The sequence below is a fragment of the Protopterus annectens genome, chromosome 14.part0 (assembly GCF_019279795.1).
Source record: "Protopterus annectens isolate FY-2018-M chromosome 14.part0, PAN1.0, whole genome shotgun sequence".
Lineage (NCBI taxonomy): Eukaryota > Metazoa > Chordata > Ceratodontiformes > Protopteridae > Protopterus > Protopterus annectens.
This window is the reverse complement of record NC_056748.1, coordinates 272,332,326-272,354,598: the sequence shown is the minus strand read 5'-3', so window position 1 is coordinate 272,354,598 and position 22,273 is coordinate 272,332,326. Positions and strand designations below refer to the sequence as shown.

The window sequence follows — 22,273 nt, the reverse complement described above, 5'->3', positions numbered from 1 at the left end:
ACAGCAAGAGGTTCTCCGGTTCGATTCTCAGCTGGGGTGCCTTCTGTGGGGAGTCTACATGTCCTCCCTGCGTTCATATGGGTTTCCTCCAGGTGCTCCAATTTCCTCCCACGTTACAAAGACATACATCTGGAGCGTTTCTCCCCAGACCGCTGCTGAAAATTGGCTTTGTTCCAAGTCGGACTTTCCTGGTTAACAAATGTTAAATAAATAAATAAAAATTAAAACTGTTTAACTTGAGTTTAGCTACAGGCTTTTTCCCTGATGAGTGGCACATAACAGTGCTAATGTCCCTCCATAAGTGTGGCCTATCAAATGTCCCAGGTAATTACAGAACTATCAGTCTGACAAACCTGATCTCCAAAACCACAGAATGTATTATAAGTGACCTAATAAACTACATCAAAACTATTATTTGACTTGTCCCAGGCAGTTTGGCTTTATGAGGGGTAAATCCTAAATTTGGTAAACTTCTTTGAAAGGTTACAGAGGCTGTGGACAGTGGCCATGCAATACACAATGCATATCTTTACCTGACTAATGCCTTCAATATCATTCCCCATGTTGGCATCATACAGAAGCCAAATGTTTTAAAAAAGCAACCCATATTTAGTAAGACTGATAGTAAACTGGTAAGTAAGAAGGTAACCAACAGCATCTCTCAGAGCTCAGTGATTTTTTTTTTTTTTTTATCCTTACTTAGCGGTAGCATTGTTGCCTCACAGCAAGAAGTTCTCCTGTTCGATTCTCGGCTGGAGTGCCTCCTGTGTGGAGTCTGCATGTCCTCCCCACGGTCGAGTGGCCTCCGAAAGACATGCGTGAATGGGCGTGCCTTCGCTGAAGGTTAGGTGTTGGGCTGGCAACTCGGCACCATAAAAATCTACTGCCAGTCATTAGCAGACCGGAGTTCCACTGTGGCAACCCCTAACCACGAAAAGCCGAAAAGACAAACAGCAGCTTATTAATTGCAAATCTCTGCCTAACATAGTTTGCATATGACTATGAAATCAAGGTTATGTCAACTCCTGACAACCAAACCTACTAGAATGACCTCTCTTTATTGTAAACTCTTGGTGTACTAAAAATGGGCTCAGTCTAAATACTAAAAAATATAGTATCATTTTGGTAGACAAACCCCTCCCCTCATTATACTATAGAGACATCATAGTATTACAAAATGAAAGTCTAGTCTATAACCACATAATATGGATTTGATACCTCCCTCTGTTTTGATCATTATATGGCAATAATTGACAGGAAATCTTTATTTAGCACAGCTTATCACCAAATGAGTATGATCAATATGTAAAGAGGCAATTGTTCCCAGCTCCCTATTGAAATGTCAAGTGCCAAAAAGCTGGAAAAAAAAAAGACTGAAAACCTGGAGAAGAGTGAATCTTGAAAATCACTCTTCTGTTAAAAGCCTCCCTGCACACACCCCCATGTGGGCTGAACTTATATATACCAACTCCAAGATCGCCATACCACAGAAAAAATTGAATATTCTGAGAAATGTCATCTCAGACTTAATATATGTAAGTCTTGTTCTTTCAGCTATTCAGTCTCTGTGTTTTGGGACTCGTAACGGGTCCCAACATTTTAAATGGTTTACATTATTTCCTTTTACTGAGCATTGAGCTGACCAATTATATGTTACAGTGCCCCCCTTCAGGATCTACCTCACTAAACATATCAGAATATTAGAAGGACCCCAGAGGTTTCTAATAAAAAAAAAAAAAAAAAAATCACAGGCCTTAAATTCCTCTGAGTTGTGAAGAGATGCTGAAAGTAATGCTCCTTTATTCATTGTCTTATAACTTATAAGTGGAAATCTTGTCTTACTTACTGTGCTGTTAGTGGCACAGTTGTCTTGGAGCTCCTGTATGTCTATAAGCCCAATACATCTTCCACCTCTAGAACCAAGGACCTAAATATTTACCTACAGATACAGTTTGTAGCCCAGTGTCTCTCTAACCTCTGGAATAAACCTCCCCTGCACATTACGCACTGGGACTTGCAATCTTCCTTTAAAAATAACCTAGATGAGTAGATGAGTTTTCATAAATTTACTCCACTTTTGACTGCTACGGCTGTCTTGGAGAAAGGAGATGCAGCCTTGAGGAAGGGTACTGGCAAGGTGTTAATTGTCATAAGACTCAGTAACCGTGAAATGCCTGTGAATCTTTAAATCACAGTGGAGTGTAAGATAATTGTCTGGTTATACATGTAAATCAGTAAATAAAGTTAAAAAAAAAAGTTTCCTAATTTAAGAGTCTTGTAAAAGTTTGAGGGCTGACTATTACATCAATAACTGATATGACCAAACGGACTGTAAAAAGTAAAAATCAGCATTTTACACAGAATATTGACCCTCAGCAAACTCCAGTTGTATGCGTAGACTAGGAACACTACATACTAATATGGAAGTAGGACAGCAAGAAATTGTTCAAGATACCCTTTTAAGTTTTGTCATTGACCACTTTGTAACATAGCTCAATATCGCAAGTTTTATAGGTTTGTAGGCAAGTACTAGGCTAGCTACCCTTACAACCATTTTAAGCCTAGCTAGTTTCCGTTTTGGTGTTCAAAATAAACTATCCCATTTGGTGTTAGATTGGCTTTATCCAACCCGATGGTTGGTAATTATATGTTGCCCTAAATGAGAATAACTGGGATCATACCCTAGATAATCTGAGGGGGCCAATGCATAAGATAAAACATTTAGGAGCTGCCTCTGTCCATTAGTGGTACAGGGGGAAGGTTAGTGGAAAAGTTTATTTTCCACCCATAGAATGTATATTTTATAGTAAGCTATAAAAAATTCTGTAACTACATCCTTATAAGCTTGTAAAATACATCTGTACATCAGCATGGTAATGTGCCTTCTACTAACACATTGCATTAATCATCTTGTAGTGAATGTACACACACACAGGTGTGTATGTGTGTGTATAGTGTGTGGGCATGGCAACTATTAATTTTATAACTGTTAAAACAACTAAAGTATATGTAATGGTCCAAACTGGTAAATAATACACATACTGAGACGTTCATTATCCTTACCTATACCCTCTTGTATGAAGGATGTACTTTTTTCAAAAGGCAGATTGTTTCTCCACTATCCAATGGTAGTTGTATTTTGCTTTTTTCAAACTCCATTCTTTGTACAGTGTTGTAAGTAACTGCTGCATTTACTACTGTTTCACAGTTTTTGTCTATATCTCTGTTTGCAGAAGTTGCTGTGACGTACCAAAACGGGTTACCTGTGATCTCCGTTAACCTCCCTTCCAGACGAGAACGCTGTCAGTTTACCCTCAAGCCCCTTTCTGACTCAGTAGGTGTGTTTCTAAAACAGCTGCAGGCAGAAGATCGGGGAATTGATAGGGTTGCCATTTACTCCACAGGTAAGAACATCACTTTCCTCCTGATTAAACAAAAAAAAAATCCCACTGGTAGCTAGCCTTGCAGGAAGTGTTTGATCTATATTGTAGTTTGTATCTTAGTTGAAGTATATCCCAGGATGTATTACTGCACTGTTTTGTTAAGCTCCTTTTCAGTATTTAAAAAAAAGAGTAAGCCAGCGAAAAGTAAAAATAGCCAACCCTTCATTATATATATATTTCAAGATTCTTCTATTATCTGTTCTTTAATTAAAATATTATTTATGTGATATCTGTGAGTATGATTTGTTAAATACCACCCTGGTAAATCATGTTTGACTTTTCACCAAAACACCCTAGATTTGTGTAACAGGGGGAGATATTATTGCTAGGTATGAACAGTGTTTGTGGAACTGTCAGGAAATGCCATAATTATGGAGTTGTCACTGCTGATGTACTGGAAAAGGGGAATTTAGGAAGCTTCCCCAATGAGTAAATGAATGGAATGCCTATGACAATTATATAGTTGATTACTGCAAATTAAACCATTAATTGACTATAACAAACACCAGCATGAGTATTTTGCACCTTCACCCTCTTTGATTACATACTACACAGCGGTGAGGAGAATGTAAAAGTGTAATTTACACTGCACAGCCACCACACATAGTGATCCTAGTTTGCTTAAGAAAATACAAATACCTTTTAAAATTAGCACTTCAGTGAATTACAGATGAAAGAGTAAGTGCTGGAAGGCATCTCAGTACATTGTAAAGAAATGATTTATCAGTTCATTTGCTCATTGAAAAAATATTTCTAATGTCCCCAGTGCTTTCTTATGAGAATTTCAGAAAGAAAAGAAGTTATCACTTGATCTGTGCAATTTTATGTTATTTCCTTCTAGGCTTTGTTGTCTTATCTGTGGTAGATTATACACTAAACAGGCAATTAGTAGTATGCAAGGAGATTTCAGGGGGTTTGAAATCTCCTTACATACTACTAAAAATGAAAACAAAGTCATTGTCAGGAAATATAAAACAGTATACATTAATGGTATAGATATATTAATGGTATAGACAGAAATTATATAACAGTGGTCAAGGATTAAATCTCTGAATCATTAATGAGCATCTTTCTGTTATTAAAGGGTTGTTGTCTTTCTGCTTTTCCCGGTTAGGGGTCGCCACAGTGGAACTCCGGTTCGCTAATGATTGGCAGTAGATTTTCACAAATGCCGAGGTACCAGCTCGACGTTCAACATTCAATGAAGGCACTACCATTTACTCATGGGTTTTATTCCTTCCACCAGCATATGTCTAATATGCGACTCTGAGCAACACACTGAACCAGTGCTTGTGGGACACTTTTGAAAAGGGACACTAGTGTCCCGTGGGCTTACCTGATTAAATATATATACACACGTGTGCGCTCACACACACAGATATATATATATATATATATATATATATATATATATATATATATATATATATATATATATATATATGGGTCTGCTATACATGATCGAAATTTCAAAAAGCCGATTCCCATATGACCGAGACCATATGACCGACTGCTGAAATTTCAAACATGGAAAAAAAAAAAAAATTACCTGCACGTTGCCAGCAATTTAAATATACCAACTCCAGGATCGGACTACAGTGCGGCAGATGGGAATCTTCCCATTCCGCACTATACAGAGATGCCTGTTCTGCATGATAGAAATTTCAAAAGTCGATCATATGGTCTTGGCCATATGGGAATTGGCTTTTTGAAATTTCATTCATGTGTAGGGGACCCATATGTGTGTGTGTGAATATATATATATATATATATATATATATATATATATATATATATATATATTCTTCTTTCGGCTTTTCCCAGTTAGGGGTTGCCACAGCGGAACTCCATTCCGCTAATGATCGGCAGTAGATTTTTTACGGGTGCCAAGGTGCCAGCTCGATGCCCAACCTTCAACAAAGGCACAACCATTCTACGCATGTCTTTCGAATGCCACTCGACCGTGGGGAGGACATGCAGACTCCACACAGAAGGCAGTCCAGTCGAGAATCGAATGGGAGAACCTCTTGCTGTGAGGCAACAACGCTACCGCTGCACCACCGTGGCTTATATATATATATATATATATATATATATATATATATATATATATATATGTGTGTGTGTGTGTAAATGTATATGTTGATCTCTCAGTATTATACATACATATATATAATATAAATTGCCCATAGATGTATGTTTTTGTGTGTAATATATGCTTATAGTAGTATGAAGAATCCTAGTGCTAGAAGGGATCCATAATGGCAAGAGTCTCGAAATAATTTGCATTGTTGGGTTCTATATTCCTTTTAATATAATTACTAATTGTGTCTTCCTCTTATTCATTTTCACCGTTCTTATCTTCACCTTTACCAAGCATTCAAGACAATTGGTCTATTAATGCTGACTTGAAAGATCCACCCACCGGCTGCAAACTGACCCCATATTTACTTCTGTCCCCATCTATATGACTTTCATAAGAAGCTACAAGGACATCAGAAGTGCCACTCTCAGCAACTGGAGTGTCATGAAGTTATTGCTCTGAAGCATGAATTATCACCAAATAATCTTGATATAGTTAATTGACAGAGAAAGAGAGGGAGAGGAACAGGAAAGGAGAAATTGCTTAAACGTGCTCCGTGAACCAGAATGCAAATGAACTGCTGTGTCATCTAGATGCCTTTAGAGCCAAAGGCCATCGTCCAATTCTATTTCAGCCAAGATGTAATCCCAGACAGCCCAGATCACCATTCTAGCTGCTCTGTCACTAAAGCAATTGGCCCTCATATATATGTGATACACACAGACAAGTGAGAAGCAAGGGAGTGCAACTCTACACTTATAGTTCTTTATATTTTATGGTTTAACCATGTTGAGCTTTTTAATTATTTTTATCAGGTAAGTGGGCTAGACCCCAGACCAATTTTCACCATCAACCCAGCTCACTGTAGCCCTGATGTAATTGTAGTCAGTCATGACTGAAACCTGATGCAGTCCTTCCAGCATTCTTGCAACATTGTTTTTATATACTGCTTTCCTAGGTGCAAACCAGGGTGGTGGTTTCCTGTCTGATTGTGTTTTCACTAGGGAAGGAGGCAAAGACCCAGGCCGGGACTTAAAAGAATGCTTATAAGTAAGGTCACTGTAAAATTGCAACTAAAACTTTTCCACAGTTTTATCTTGCTCTTCATACGCAGATTTATAGCAGAAAAAATGACTACAATTTCTGAAGTCAATTAAATATTCAAGTACATCTGTTGAAGAATGACAGCAGTTTAATGAAATGTTGCATTTTGTGTAAGGAAAGCAATAGTAAATAATTTTCATTTTTAAGGGATTTATTCTAAGTATGATTTCATCATTCTTGGCAGCACACATACACTCATGTAATTATATACAAGTTCTTGATTACTTCAACTATGAGTTAAAGCAGTCAGGAATTTTTTAGGAACAAACAGAATTAAGCAACAGATTTGAGAAAGGATGAAAATGTCTGCATTCATCTTTGAGGCATCGATTACAGCATTTTGTTCTGTACATCTGAGAGAGAGTTTCTGTGTTTTATCTGAAAATTTAGTTTAAATATATAAGATGGCTTGACTGTAATGCTGAATGTGTTCAAAGGATGAATCCATGCAAGTTGAAGTAACCTAAGAGCTTGCATATAAAACAAAGAAATGCAGATCAGCACTTTTACTAGTAACTATTGTCATGATGACTGTGGCCTCTCCACAGTCTTTGATAGCTTATGTTCTTTGCATTGTCAAGATTTTTGGAATTAAATTGTACTGTGTGTTAGAAAGCCTCTACACATGGCAAGCACATCTATGCAATAATCTGTGTGATTAATATAAACTGCAACACATGATGTAATGCTCTGTTAGAAAGTAGTGGGGTTGGATTGTAAAGTGTACACTTTTCCCACTGTTTTTGCAAAATATTTCCGTACTTTTTTCCACAGTTTTGTAATGGTCCTGCTTGTAGGCAACCAACTAAAACTTAAAACTGTACTACCTACATCCCCATCGTTTGCTGAAAATGAGAGAGAATACTGTTGAAATGTTTTATATTTTCAACCACCCCAATTAGTCATTTAGTTCCATCATTCTGGTTGACCATAATGTGCATTGGTCCTCCAAAGCACAAAAGACTCAAAGCAACTATCTCCAAAAATATGAATTGTAATAGTTGTTTACTTCACTGACAAGGTCTATCCTTTCTACTAAAAATCACCATGTTCTGGAGTGCATCATAGGTTCATAGGTTTATACTAGGCTATCTGCCCCAAGACATTTATAAGCCTAGCCCGAATTTTTATGGCTTACGCCACCCCTTATATGAAAAAATACTGTACCCATTAGTTTGTTGTGCCTCTGTCCAGCAGTGACACAGAGATGATTCCCGGGGTAAACCTACGATCTCCCATCCACAGGTCAAGATTTCTCTTGAACAGAGCCAGCGAGGTGCTCTGCCTCACATGGACCGGGACTCTATTCCACAGCATAGGGAGTCTCTGAGTGATAAATCTATCCCTCCAGCACATCCTATTTATATCCATGCTAAGGTTTAAGTCACTTGCTCTAGTGGTTTTGGTGGATTTGGATTTTTTGAGGTGGAGCATGTCCCATTAATTCTCGGTCGGACATGGCCTTGTGTATGTCAGGCACATGACACCTCTGAGCAGACGGTATGTGACTGAATAGAGTTGGAGTTTCTTCAATCTGGCAGCATATGACAGATTTTGGAGTCCCTTTATCCTTTTGGTGAGAAACTTTTGGGGTCTCTCCAATTGCTGTAGATGTCGGGCGAGATACATCCCGAATGGGGCATTGTACTCGATCATTGGTCTGATAAGTGAAGAGTACAGGGGAACAATGACCTCACTAGATCTGGATGTGAATCCCTTCATGATCAGGTGGGCAATGTAGAAGGTCTTTCTAACCACTTTAGCAACGTGAGTGTCAAAAGAAAGGCCACTGTCAACCTGGGTCCCCAGGTCCCTGATAACCTCTTCTGTGCTTAGTGGATTGCCACCTATATGGTAGCTTGGGGTTACCTTGTTTTTCCCGAAGGGTATGACTATACATATTTTGGTGTTTAACTTCAGGCCATGGCTCTGGCACCAGCTATCTGTTTCTGTGAGTCCCTTCTGAAGGATATCCGTGTCCGATGCACTTTCCACTATGGCGCCCAGTTTGCAGTCGTCTGCAAACTTTGTCAGCCAAAGTCCTCCCCTGTTGGCCTGTACTTCTGAGAAGTAGATGCTGAAAATTAGGGGGCCAAGGACCGAGCCCTGTGGGACACCACTTGTGACCGGCTTGGAGTCTGACATAGCGCCAGCAACTCTAACCCTGTGGGTTCTGTCCTTAAGCCAGTTTGCAACCCAATTAAAAATAACTTACTATTGTGTTGATGTTCTTCGTGTTTCACTGTTGCAGTCATTACATTTGGGTAATCTACTGGCAGGTTGCCCTCAGTCAGCCTGAATAACAAAGTCTCAGTCAAATACCTCATAAGGATTTTCATTTCTACTGTATTCCTTGCCTAGGCCCTGATCACAGTGTGCCTTGCTGTGTCGGTTTTGTGTTAAATTTAACCAATGCACTATTAAGCGTCTGTATATTTTTGCTTCTAAATATTTTGGTTCAAGATTTAACTACTTTGAAATGTCATCAGTTAGCAATCAAGCTACTGGAGTTCACAAAAAACGCAAGGAAAAAGACAGAGACAGACCGTCGAGGTCCAAAACCGACGAAGCTTCTCCTAAGCCAATCACCGGTTCGCTGGTACTCAGTGAAGTGCTTTTGCAGCCCCTGATACCCACTACTTTTGAGTCGCAGGCCTCTACCGAGACCCATTCAGAGTCTGGTATGCTGCGAGATTCGCAAAGTATTGAACCCGCAGATGTCTCTCCCTTGGATGGTTCCGGGGCCGCTGTGCAGGCACCAGCTTCAGAGGGTGTTTTCAGGCCTCAACATTTTTACATTAAACTGACACCAGCAACAAAAACATGGTCAAAAACAACTTCTATGTCTAAAAAACCAACACAAGAGCCACGTGCTCAGGCCTCTATGCCTAAAAAACAGGTGATCAAAATGGCTGAGGATTTAATTACCTTGATCAGGGGTTCCTAGCCCCCCCCCCCCTCACTAAGAGGCCTAGGCAAGGCACTGATTATGAATCTTCAGATCAGGTTTCCATGTCTTCTGATTCCTCTTCTGATCAGGAATTTTCTATCCCACTCTATGAGGATTCTGATGCAGAGGAATCCATCCCATCTGCACCTCCTCCTGAGGAATACTCTTTTGGAGAGACTTTGCATACTTTAAGGGAACATTTTCACTGGGAGAGTCAGGACTTCTCTGAATCAAAAAAGAGGCTTAGGGATTTCCTGCTTCTTCCTCAGCATAGGCCTTTGGCAATACCTCCTGTATTAGACATTGTTGGTGATGTGTTCTCGGAATCAAGCATGGCTCCTGATTCCCTGCCTCCGGCTCCTAGTAAGCCAGACAGATATTACAGGGTCCCTGACTCCCACAAATTTATTTTCAAAAATCCTACTGCTGATCCTGAGACTATTTCTCAGGGTCTCAAGGGTGTTAAAGCTTCTACAGCCAAAAATCCTACCCCTACTGATGGAGATTCCAGGGCGCTGGATAGATGGGGTAAGAAGGTGTATACGTCTGCAACCTTGGCAAGCAGGGCATTAAACTGCCAGTTTCATATGCTTAAATATCAACAGCATGCTATGGGCTTACTGAAACAGAAAATGATGTTGATTTCTGATTGTGTGGAAAATAGAGTTACAGAATTTATTGCATTCAGCAGAACAGGTTAGAAAGCATACTTTGCAATGTGGTTTTGAATCCTTGGAGGCCTCTTGTAGGGCCGCCATTACTGGATCTGTGATTAGAAGGCATGCCTGGCTCAAGGAGCAAATTCTGCCTGATCATGTTGGATGCCCCTTTGCAGCATGATACTCTGTTTGGCAATAAGGCAGAAGAGGTTTTAAAGAAAATGGAAGACAAAGCTAAATCTATGCAAACTGTAAAAGATTTCTTGCAAGTGCAGCCACCCAGGTTCAGGAGGCATTGGCCTACTAAATATTGATCCCTTCCTGTGTCCAACAGAGCCATTCAGGGCAAACCCAGGCACTCAAAAGGCTCCAGATATCAATCACAGGGTTCTTAAAGGTCAAAGCAATGGGGTGCCTCCACCTCCAAAGCACAACCCTACAGTCTCAATGACTTTCCTCTACCATCTTCAAGCACTTATCTTTTGGCAGGACCCTTGGGGGGAAAACTAGCACTTCATGCTCAAAATTGGCAGTTAATTACCCAGGACTAGTGGGTATTAAACATAGTATCCCAGGAGTACAGATTTAATTTCCATACTTTGCCAATTCCAAACGGATGGCCGGATCTGCCACCAAGCCAGTGGGCAGAGGCCCAGAAACAAGTCATGTCCCTCATGGATATGGGGGCTATTCAACTGGTACCAGAAAAGGAAAAAGGTCAAGGATTTTATTCAAGACTTTTCCTGGTACCCAGAAAAGACAAGTCATGGCATCCAATACTGGGCTTATCGATTCTGAACACGTTCTTGGACATTCCAAAATTCAAAATGCTGACTTTACAACAGCTACTGCCTATGCTAGGCAAGAATGCTTGGTTAGTAACTCTAGACTTAAGAGGCATACCTGCATATCCCAATAAGGGAATCATGCAGAAGATACCTCCGCTTCAAAGCAGGTTTTTTGCATTACCAATTCTCTGCACTGCCCCTTGGCTTATCTACTGTGCCCAGGGTCTTTACAAACTGCCTGGCACCAGTAATTGCATTCTGCAGACAAAGAAACATTCAAATTTATCCTTATCTGGACGATTGTCTCATTCAAGCAGAGGACAAGGACACTATTCTTCAACATCTGGCATTTGTAAAAAGGCTTCTAGCATGCCTAGGGTACACCATAAATGAAAAGAAATCACAACTGGTACCCTCTCAAATAATTACATTCCTGGGTGCAAGCTTCAGTACAACTGCCCAGATGGCTTACCTCATGCCAGACAAACAAAGTCAATTGACAGCGTACTTCAAACAAATGGCAACAAAAACCCAGTTATCTGCAAGACAAATTCTGCAGGCTTTGGGGTTCATGGCTTCCTGCATTCTTCTAATTCCATATGCGACACTGCATATGAGGAAACTTCAATGGTACCTAAAAAGTTTATGGATTTAACATTGTCACAGCCTAGAAACAATGATTCCTCTCATTCCCTGTCTACAGCAGGAGTTTCTTTGGTGGGCAGAGACATGTCATCAAAACAAGGGACTGTCATTCACTCTACTCCCTGCCACCCAAACCCTAACTACAGATGCATCAGACTATGCTTGGGGGGGGGGGGCACCTGGCAGGGAGATGATTTCAGGGCAAATGGAGCCCAAACCAAATGCATCTGCATATCAACCAGAAAGAAATGCTAGCTGTTCAGAATGCTCTGACAGCCTTCAAGGACTTACTTCATCCAGGACAATTACTGATAAAGATGGACAACACCACAGTTATGTGGTACATAAACAAGCAGGGGGGTACACATTCCTACCCCCTTTGCAGACTAGCCATGGCCTTGTGGAACACAGCCTTGACTTACCAAATGCATCTTCAAGCTCAATTCCTGCCAGGAAAGCAAAATACTCTGGCAGACAACCTAAGCAGAAATCTTATGGACCCGCATGAATGGAAACTGGCTCCACAAATCTTCAGCATGTTAACACAGAAATGGGGGAGCCCAGACATAGTTTTGGGGAGAGGCAAATAGATCTATCAGTTGGAAAAATTCTGCACAAGAACTCATCACAAAAAAGTGGACGCTCTATCCTTCAGCTGGAAAAACCTATCAGTCTATGCCTTTCCCCCTCTGCCTCTACTCTCCAAGGTCTTCCTAAGTCAAGACAGGAAAAAACAAAAATGATCCTAATTGTTCCGGACTGGCCTCGCCAGCACTGGTACCTGCTTCTAAGGAATATGTCACACCTTCCTCTGTGGTACTTGCCTCAAACACCTCATCTACTGTCTCAGCAGAACTATCAAATTCTGCACACTCAGCTCCAAACTCTGAATCTTGCAGCATGGCTAATCAACTAATTATTCAAACCACATCTCTCAGTAAACCTGTGATGGATGTCATTTTGGAAGCCAAAAGGCCTAGTACTAGAAAATCTTATGCTGATAAATGGAAGAGATTCTGTGCTCAGAACCAAGCACAAGGAATAGACACAGCAAAGCCCAATATTCCTCAGATTTTACAATACTTAACTGAGATGCTTGACAAGGGCTTATCTTTTTCTTCAATAAAAATCCATGCCTCTGCCATCTCGGCTCATTACAGCACAGAGCCTCCCCTTTTTTCTCATCCACTGCTTAAACAGCATCTCAGAGGGGCCAAAAATGTAAGGCCTCCCAGGAGAACACCAACTCCTGCATGGGACCTCAATTTTTTGCTGGAAAAACTTACCCTACCTCCTTTTGAACCAGAAGCTACTGTGGATATAAAATTTCTGTCTTGGAAGACAGCTTTTCTTTTGGCAGTCACTTCAGCAAGAAGGGTTTCAGAACTACAGGCGCTCATGGCAGTGGAGCTTTTTATTATATTTTACCTGGACAGGGTGGCCCTCGGGACCAATCCTTCTTTTATGCCTAAAGTGTGGTATCCAGTGTGGCTCTTAACCAGACCATTCACCTGCCAACATTTTTTCCCAAATCCGCAGAACAAGGGTGGAGCGGATTCTGCATTCATTGGATGTACACAGACAACTAAGATTCTACTTAAACAGGACAAAATCTCTAAGAAAGTCTGAGCAACTTCTGGTAGCATTTGCTGCAGGATCAGAGGGTAGGCTATATCAAAGCAGACTATTTCTAAATGGATAAGCCACTGCATTTGTTTCTGCTATTTGCACTATGGTAAACCTGTGCCCAAGGAGATCAGATCCCATTCCACCAGGGCTGCCTCTACTTCAGCAGCTTTTCTCAGAGGGAATCTCAACCAAAGACATTCTAGAAGCTGCTACTTGGAACTGTGTTCATACGTTCACAAAACATGATCATTTACCTCTTTTCTCTAAATCCAGGGCAGGCTTTGCCACTGCAGTCCTGCAGGACCTTATAGCTGCTCCTAATGCTGTTTAGTTCCATCCTCCCATCCATAGCTTTGCGATTCTACCCAAATGTAATGACTGCAACACTAAAACATGAAGAACATAGTACAGTTGTATATACTTACCATAAATGTAGATGTTCGAGGGTATTCACTGTTGCAGTCTGGGTTAGCCACCCACCATCCCCCAGTCTATACCTTTTCTTTCCCTCACTATACTCAAAAGCCTTTGTGGTGTATTTGCTTTTAGTTGAAGGTAAATGATGTTCTTCATCTCACATTGCTGCAGTCATTATTTATATATATTTTGCTCCGAATACCAAAGAGTTAGGCTGGCGGGTCATGGTCCTGACATCTGGGGCAAGAAAAACTGATTAAAATGGCATCGGCTGCATGTTTTATCCTCAGTCTTTCTGGCGTCATGGTCCGGAAGAAGCAGCATTTGCAAGTGCCGTTCGGGATCAAGACTTTGTTAGTTTCAGACCGACCAAGTTGGCAACCTGCCAGAATATTTTTGTCTTTTCTTGCCTCAGTTAAATCCAGATGTCAGAAAAAGTGAATAATTGTATTTCTTGTGGGAAACAGATACATTTATGGTAATTGTACACAACTGTATTTCTTGTTTGGGGCTTGATACTGCTTTTAAGCAGTTATAGAGTTTTTCTGAAGTGTTCTTTGACTTTGTAAGTGCACCATTAAAAGTACCCAGATTTACAGTAGTCCCTAGTCCCCTCAGACAGTCCTATCCCTTTTTCAGTGCCACTTTTTCAAGGTAGCTTTAAAGTCTGAAAGATGCTTATTATCATATGCCAGACGCTTCTTTAGAAACTTCACGGTGGAATCTGTGGATCCAGCCGAGGTTTCAGCCGAGTCTCAGGGGGAGCCGTTAATTTTACAAGATGTGGCCTCTCAGGAGTCGGGTCAGGCTAAGGGGGCCTCTCAGGTTGCTGTACTCCCTTCTTTGCATAAGGTGGTTAGGCCTTCCCCTTCTGTCTCTAAGGTACCTTCCAAGGTCAGGCCTGGTTTGTCTTCCTCTGGTGTCAGTCCTAGTTCTGCAGGTTCTGTACCTAAAAAACACATACTTAAAATGGCAGAAGATTTGATTTCCTTAATCAGAGGTTCTATGCCCCCCCCCGATAAGAGGCCTAGGATGGAGCCAGAAGTGGAAGGTTTGGAACATTCTTCAGATTACTCAGAGTCTTCGGCTGAAGACATTCGGGATTTTCCTCCTTATTCTGATTCAGACGCAGAGGATTCTAGTCCTTCTGCTTCTCCTCCAGAGGATTTTTCTTTTTCAGAAACCCTGCATTCTATGAGGGAGCATTTTAAATGGGAAGGTCAGGATTTCTCAGATTCCCGAAAGAGGCTTAGGGAATTTTTGTTTTTACCACAGCATAGGCCTTTGGCTATACCTCCTGTTTTGGATGTTGTCCAGGATGTTTTCTCTGAAGCTTCCCTTAATCCAGACTCTCTGCCTCCTGCACCAGTTAAACCAGATAGGTATTACAGAGTGCCAGAGGCTCATAAATATCTGTATAAGAGCCCAAGGGCTGACCCAGAAACTATTAGCCAGGGTCCTAAGGGTGTCAGGGCTTCTGTTGTAAAGAATCCAGTTCCTATGGATAAATATTCTAGAGCTTTGGATAGGTGGGGTAAAAAAGTGTATACCTCTTCCACTCTAGCAATGAGGGCTTTGAATTGCCAATTTCATATGTTGAAGTACCAGAATTTTCTCCTTACTCAGTTAAAGTCTAAGGTAGATGCTTTGGCGGAGGGCATAGACTGTAAGGAATTACAGGATTTGGTTCATGCCTCTGATCAGGTGGGTAAGCATTCTTTGCAGTGTGGTTTTGATGCTTTACAGGCTTCTTCCAGGGTGGCTGCCACTGGATCAGTTATTCGTAGGCACGCATGGCTTAAGGATCAGAACTTGTCAGAGCATGTTAAAGTTCGAATTTTAGATGCTCCTCTTCAGTCTGAAGTTTTGTTTGGTTCTCCGGTGGAGTCAGTCTTGAAGAAAATGGAAGACAAAGCTAAGTCTATGCAGACTGTTAAGGATTTTTTGCAGGTACAGCCCCCTAAGTTTAGCAGAAATTGGCCTACTAAGGGATGGGCTTACCCTTCTTCAGATTTACAGTCTAGGGGCAGATCTAGACGTGGTAGGGGCAGAGCTCAGGGTTCTTTCAGGCCTAGAACGTGGAGTTCCCCTGCACAATCTACAGGTGAGGGCAGGGGCCAGTCCTTTCGTAAACAGACCCAATGACCTGCATCTTCAGCTGCCAGATCCTTCCTGTCTGGCAGCTCCTCTGGGAGGAAAGTTGGCACTTTTCAGACAAAATTGGCTTTTAGTCACCCAGGACAAATGGGTGTTGGACATTATAGACAGAGGCTACACATTGCCTCCTTTCATAGGCATGCCAGACGTTCCTCATCAGCAAAGGGTGGAGGCTCACAAACAGATTTCTTTACTTCTTCAAATGGGGGCTATACAGCAGGTCCCTTTGTCAGAAGTGGGCCTAGGATTTTATTCTCGCCTGTTTCTTGTACCAAAGAAAGGGAACACTTGAAGGCCAATTTTGGATCTATCTATCCTCAACACATACCTGGACATTCCAAAATTCAAAATGTTGACTTTGCAACAACTTCTGCCTCTGTTGGGCAAAGATCACTGGATGGTAACTCTGGATCTCAAAGAGGCTTATCTTCATATTCCTATCAGGCCCAGTTGCAGGAGATTCCTGCGTTTTCGGGCTGGGACTTTTCATTATCAGTTCTCTGCATTGCCCTTTGGCTTATCTACTGCGCCCAGGGTATTCACAAAGGTTCTGGCTCCGGTGATAGCCTTCTTAAGGTTGAGGAATACAAATTTATCCTTATTTGGACGATTGCCTGATTCTTGCTCAAGACAAAGACAAGCTACTTCACCATCTACAGTATGTTATGGCAGTGTTAAGGTGCCCAGGGTATTCTGTGAACGAAACAAAATCCAGTCTAGTACCCTCTCAGGACATGTGCTTTCTGGGTGTGAGACTGAATACAGCCTCTCAGATGGCTTTTTTGACCCCGGACAAGCAAAGAAATCTTACACTTTACTTCCAACAATTGTCTCTACGGTCCAGGCTGACTGCAAGGACAGTCCTTCAAGCCTTGGGGTTCATGGCATCTTGTATTCTGGTGCTTCCCAGTGCCAAACTGCATATGAGGAAGCTACAATGGTATCTCAAAAGTGTATGGACTCAATACTGCCACGATTTGGACACTGTCATTCAGATAATACCTTGCATTCAAAAGGAATTTTTATGGTGGGCTCAGGAATGTCACCTAAACAAGGGACTCTCTGTAACCTGACCAGAGGCGAGTCAGATCTTAACGACAGATGCCTCAGACAAGGCTTGGGGAGCACACCTCAATGGAAAATGGGTTCAAGACACGTGGCCTGCCAGACTTCAACATTTACATATCAACTTGAAGGAGATGTTAGCAGTCCAATTTGCATTAATGGCTTTCAAGGATCTTCTTCACCCAGGACAAGTGTTGATTCAAACAGACAACACAACTGTCATGTGGTACATCAACAAGCAAGGGGGAACCCATTCGTACCCTCTTTGCAGGCAAGCTATAATTTTCGGAGACTGCTCTCAGTTTGCATCTCACTCTTCAGGCAAGGTTTCTGCCAGGAGCACAGAACTCCTTAGCGGCTGTTTTGAGCAGACATTTGGTGGATCCCCACGAGTGGAAGTTGGATCCTCATGTATTTCGACAGTTGACAGTGATTTGGGGGACTCCAGACATAGATCTGTTCGCTTCTCCACTAAATTTCCAGTTGCCAAAGTTTTGCACAAAGATGTTTCATCCAAAAGCTTGGAAAGTGGATGCTCTATCATTCAATTGGAACAATCTTCACGTCTATGCCTTTCCTCCTCTGCCTCTCCTTCCCAAGGTGCTCTTGAAGGTCAGACAGGACAAGCCCTCCATGATTCTAATAGCTCCAGATTGGCCACGGCAGCACTGGTACCCTCTGCTGAGGAGTTTAGTACGGGAGCCTCCTTGGCCTCTGCCATCAATTCCACACCTTTTGTCCCAGGCAGGCAATCATTTCCTCAATATCAGGATACAGTCCCTGCATCTGACAGCCTGGCATATTCTGTTCTAGACCCTGGTGGGTCACAGCTTCCTCAACAAGTTTTGAATGTCATTTTGGAGGCCAGAAGGCCTAGTACAAGGAAAGTTTATGCTGATAAATGGAGGAGATTTTTTATTTGGAGCAAAGCAAAGAGCTTTGATGTTTCAGGGCCTAATTTGAGTGTTTCACTTCAATACCTTACAGAATTATTAGACAAGGGTTTGTCTTTCTCCTCTGTAAAAGTTCATGCTGCAGCCATTTCTGCTCACTATGACTGTGACCCACCATTATTCTCTCATCCTTTGTTTAAGCAATTTCTTAGAGGGGCAAAAAACATAAGACCCCCGCGTAGAGCTCCTACTCCTTCCTGGGATCTCAATTTTGTGTTGGAAAAACTCACTTTACCTCCTTTTGAACCTGCAGCTACATCTGAGTTGAAGTTTTTGTCTTGGAAGACTGCTTTTTTGTTGGCCATTACGTCTGCTAGAAGGGTATCTGAATTACAGGCTCTAATGGCAGTTGAACCCTTCCTGATTTTTCATAAGGATAGGGTATCCCTGCTTACTAACCCTACTTTTATGCCTAAAGTGGTTTCAAATGTGGCCTTGAACCAATCTATTCATTTGCCTACATTTTATGCTGATCCCCAAAATAAAGGGGAGAAAATTTTACACACTTTGGATATTCACAGGCAGTTGCATTATTTGAGCAGAACTAAAGGGTTCAGACAGTCTCAACAGTTATTTGTTTCTTTTGCTTTGGGCTCTCAGGGAAACCTGTTTCAAAACAAACTATTTCTAAGTGGATTGGCCATTGTATTGCTTTTGTTATTCTCATCATGGTAAGGAGATTTCGCTGGAATCAGACCTCATTCCACTAGGGCTACTGCCACTTCTACTGCTTTTTAAGGGTGTAGCTACTAAAGATATTTTGGAAGCAGCTACTTGGAGTTCAGTGCACACTTTTACTAAACATTACCATCTCCCTCTTTATTCCAAATCTAGGGCTGGGTTTGCCACTGCAGTTTTACAGGGCATGTTAGCAGCTCCCAATGCTTTATGATTTGGCCAACCTCCCTTTACCTTTGCTTTGGGATTCTACCCACAGGTTATGACTGCAGCAATGTGAGATGAAGAACATAGTACAGTTTTGTACCTACCATAAATGTAGATGTTCGAAGATCCACATTGCTGCAGTCCAATTTACCCTCCCTCCTTCCCCTCTGTAGTTTGGAGTGATTGTGTGGTTTGGGTTGTAAATATTGTTTGTACATGGGTTTTGGAGGTTTTCTGTTTTTGGCTATGGCCTTTCTTTTTAGGGCCTTCTGACATCTGGGGCAAGAAAGACTGAGGATATGACGTCGGTCATGCGCTTTAATACCTCGGCGTACTGACGTCAGATCTGAGCGACCATGACCGACGCCAGCCTAACTCTTTGGTATTCGGGCCGACCGAGGACAGCGGACTACCCACAGGTTATGACTGCAGCAATGTGGATCTTCAAACATCTACATTTATGGTAGGTACAAAACTGTACTTTTCTAAGGTGCATTTATATATTTACAGTTTATTTATATATATTTTTGCTCCCCATTTGGGGGGACACCTGACATCTGGGGCAAGAAAAACTGATTAAAATGGCATCGGCTGCATGTTTTATACCCCTGACGACCTGACGTCATGGAAGAGGAGACAGCAACCGACGCAGGATCCAAGACTTTGTTATTCAGGCCGACTGAGGGCAACCTGCCAGCAGATTACCCAAATGTAATGACTGCAACAGTGAATACACTTGAACATCTACATTTATGGTAATTGTACACAACTGTACTTTCTTATGCTTGATACTGCTTTTAAGCAGTTAGAGTTTTTCTGAAGTGTTCTTTGACTTTGTAAATATCTTTCCAAAAGTACCCAGATTTACAGTAGTCCCTAGTCCCCTCAGACAGTCCTATCCCTTTTTCAGTGCCACTTTTTCATGGTAGCTTTACGTCTGAAAGATGCTTATTATCATATGCCAGATGCTTCCAACTTCAAATATGAACGTTCTTATGTCCTGTTTCACACCCTCACAAAGAATTGTCTTCCTGGGGTGCATGATGGACTCATAAAAAGTGTGGCCTTTTTACCAGAAGACATAGTCCTGACTGTTCAGAACATTTCAGGGATTTGTTTTCTGAAGAAGCTGCTTGCAGAAGAGAGTTTCCAAACTTCTGTGCCTCATGGTGTCTGTGATCCTCATGACACCACAGGCCAGACTCTACATGTAAAAGATTCAATGGTACTTAAAAAATTGAACAAATAAACCAAGTAATGCCACCATAATAAATTCAGAAAAAACAGTGTTCAAATAAAACTTGAATTTCCAAAACCACAGATGACAGCATAAGTAAAATAACTGCAAACTTTAATAAAATTTTGCAAATATACACTTTTGCTAAAAGCTTCATCAGGCAAAATATCAGCATTATTTAAATTCCTTTTATAAACACTTTCAAAATAGATCATGTGCCTCATTTAATCACATCAAGTGACCACAACTTAAACAACTTAAGAAACCAAGTTAAATGATGTTTCTTTATGTCCTTCAATAGAGGTTTAATAGTAAAACTTCATTCAAACCAGGGTATTGTGCCCTGAATCTAATGATCCATTTATTCTTCTCTTTCTCTGTCTCATTTCTTATATCTCCACCTCTTATTTGTTCTTGAAGAACATTCAAAATAACAGACTTTAAGATGTGTGTACTGTAAGTCACACTTATATGCTTGAACAAAGCATTTGTCTCTATGGACCTTCGTATCTCTAATAGATGGTCCCCCTATACATTCCTTTAATTTGTGGATGTTCTTCGTGTTTCACTGTTGCAGTCATTACATTTGGGTTATCTGCTTGCAGTAGCCCTTAGTCGGCCTGATTAACAAAGTCTTGGGTCCTGCGTTGGTTGCTGTCCCTTCTTCCATGGCGTCAGGGATATAAAACATGCAGCCAATGCCATTACATCAGTCTTTCTTGCAGTGTGGTGCCCGAAGCAGAAGCAGTTCGCAAGTGCCGGTCGGCCGACTCCAGAAATTTTCATTTTCGAGTTTCAGAACCGAAGTCTTCAACTAAAGCCAAGTACCCCGTTGGGGAAACTTTTTCTTGCTCCTTACCAATGTCAGTAAAAGTTAATAATTGCATTACTTGTGTAAAGCAAATACCTCAAAGATTTTCAATCTTACTATATTCCTTGCTTAGGTTCTGACCATGACGTACCTTGCTGTCGGTTTTGTGCTTTATTTAATCAGCGCACTATCCGTTGTCAGTATATTTTTGCCTCTAAATATTTCGGTTCTCTGTTTAATTATCCAGAAATGTCATTAGTTAGCCATTCAACAACCATAATTTCGAAAAAACGCAAAGATAAAGACAGAGACAGGCCGCCGAGCTCCAAAACTGCCGACGACGCTTCTCCTAAACCAGTCGTCAGTTTGCAGGTACTCCATGAGGCACTTTCGCCGCCCCTGATACCCACTACTTCTGATTCGCAGGCCTCTACTGAGACCCATTCGGAGTCCGGTAAGCCACGAGATGCTTCAAATATGGTACCCATGGCTGTCTCTACCTTGGATGGATCTGGAGCCGCTGTGCAGGTACCGGCTTCTGAGGGTGTATTCAGGCCTAAGGACTTGCATATTAAACTGACGCCTCCTTCTTCATTTAGGCCTAAATCTCGAACCTTGCCCAAAAAAAGTCACCCGGGCCCCATGCTCAGGCCTCTATGCCTAAAAAACAAATGATAAGAATGGCTGAAGATCTTATAACTCTAATCAGGGGAAGCCAACCTCCCCCTTCTAAGAGACCTAGTTCTGAAGTTGTTTATGAATCTTCTGACCAGGATTCAGATTTTTCTGATTCTTCTGTTGATCTGGATTTGCCCTTATCTACTTATAAGGCTTCTGATGCAGAAGACTCTATTCTCTCTGCTTCCCTTCCAGAGGATTTTTCTTTTGGTGAAACCTTACATACCCTAAGGGAGCATTTCCACTGGGAAAGCCAGGATTTTTCTGAGTCAAAAAAGAGCCTTAGGGATTTCTTACTCCTAACTCAGCATAGGCCTTTAGCTATTCCTCCTGTACTAGACATTGTTGATGATGCTTTTTTGGAATCTAGTTTGGCACCTGATTCTTTGCCTCCTGCTCCCAGAAAACCTGACAGATATTACCGGGTTCCTGATTCTCACAAGTTCCTTTTTAAAAATCCTATTGTGGATCCAGAGACAATTTTGCAGGGACTCAAGGGCATTAAGGCTTCTACTGCTACATATCCTACCCCTTCTGATAGAGACTCCAGGACACTGGATGGATGGGGTAAGAAGGTTTACACTGAAACCTTGGCCATTAGGGCTTTAAACTGCCAGTTTCATATGTTAAAGTATCAGCAACATGTTATTGGATGCTTAAACAGAAAATTATGTTGATTCCTGACTGTGCAGAAAATAAAGAATTAAAGGATTTAATGCATTCTGCTGAACAGGTTGGTAAACATACTTTGCAATGTGGATTTGATTCA

General features: G+C 41.4%; 1 protein-coding gene across 1 annotated transcript in view; it reads left to right on the top strand.

Annotated features, from left to right (window-relative positions):
- The window catches only part of LOC122788651 (calcium uniporter protein, mitochondrial-like), a 1,672,929-nt gene that overhangs the window by 1,165,410 nt on the left and 485,246 nt on the right, over positions 1-22,273 (top strand). Inside the window, exon 5 of the mRNA XM_044055548.1 lies at positions 3,234-3,404. Coding sequence (XP_043911483.1) covers positions 3,234-3,404 — 171 coding nt within the window. The remainder of the gene's footprint in view (positions 1-3,233; positions 3,405-22,273) is intronic.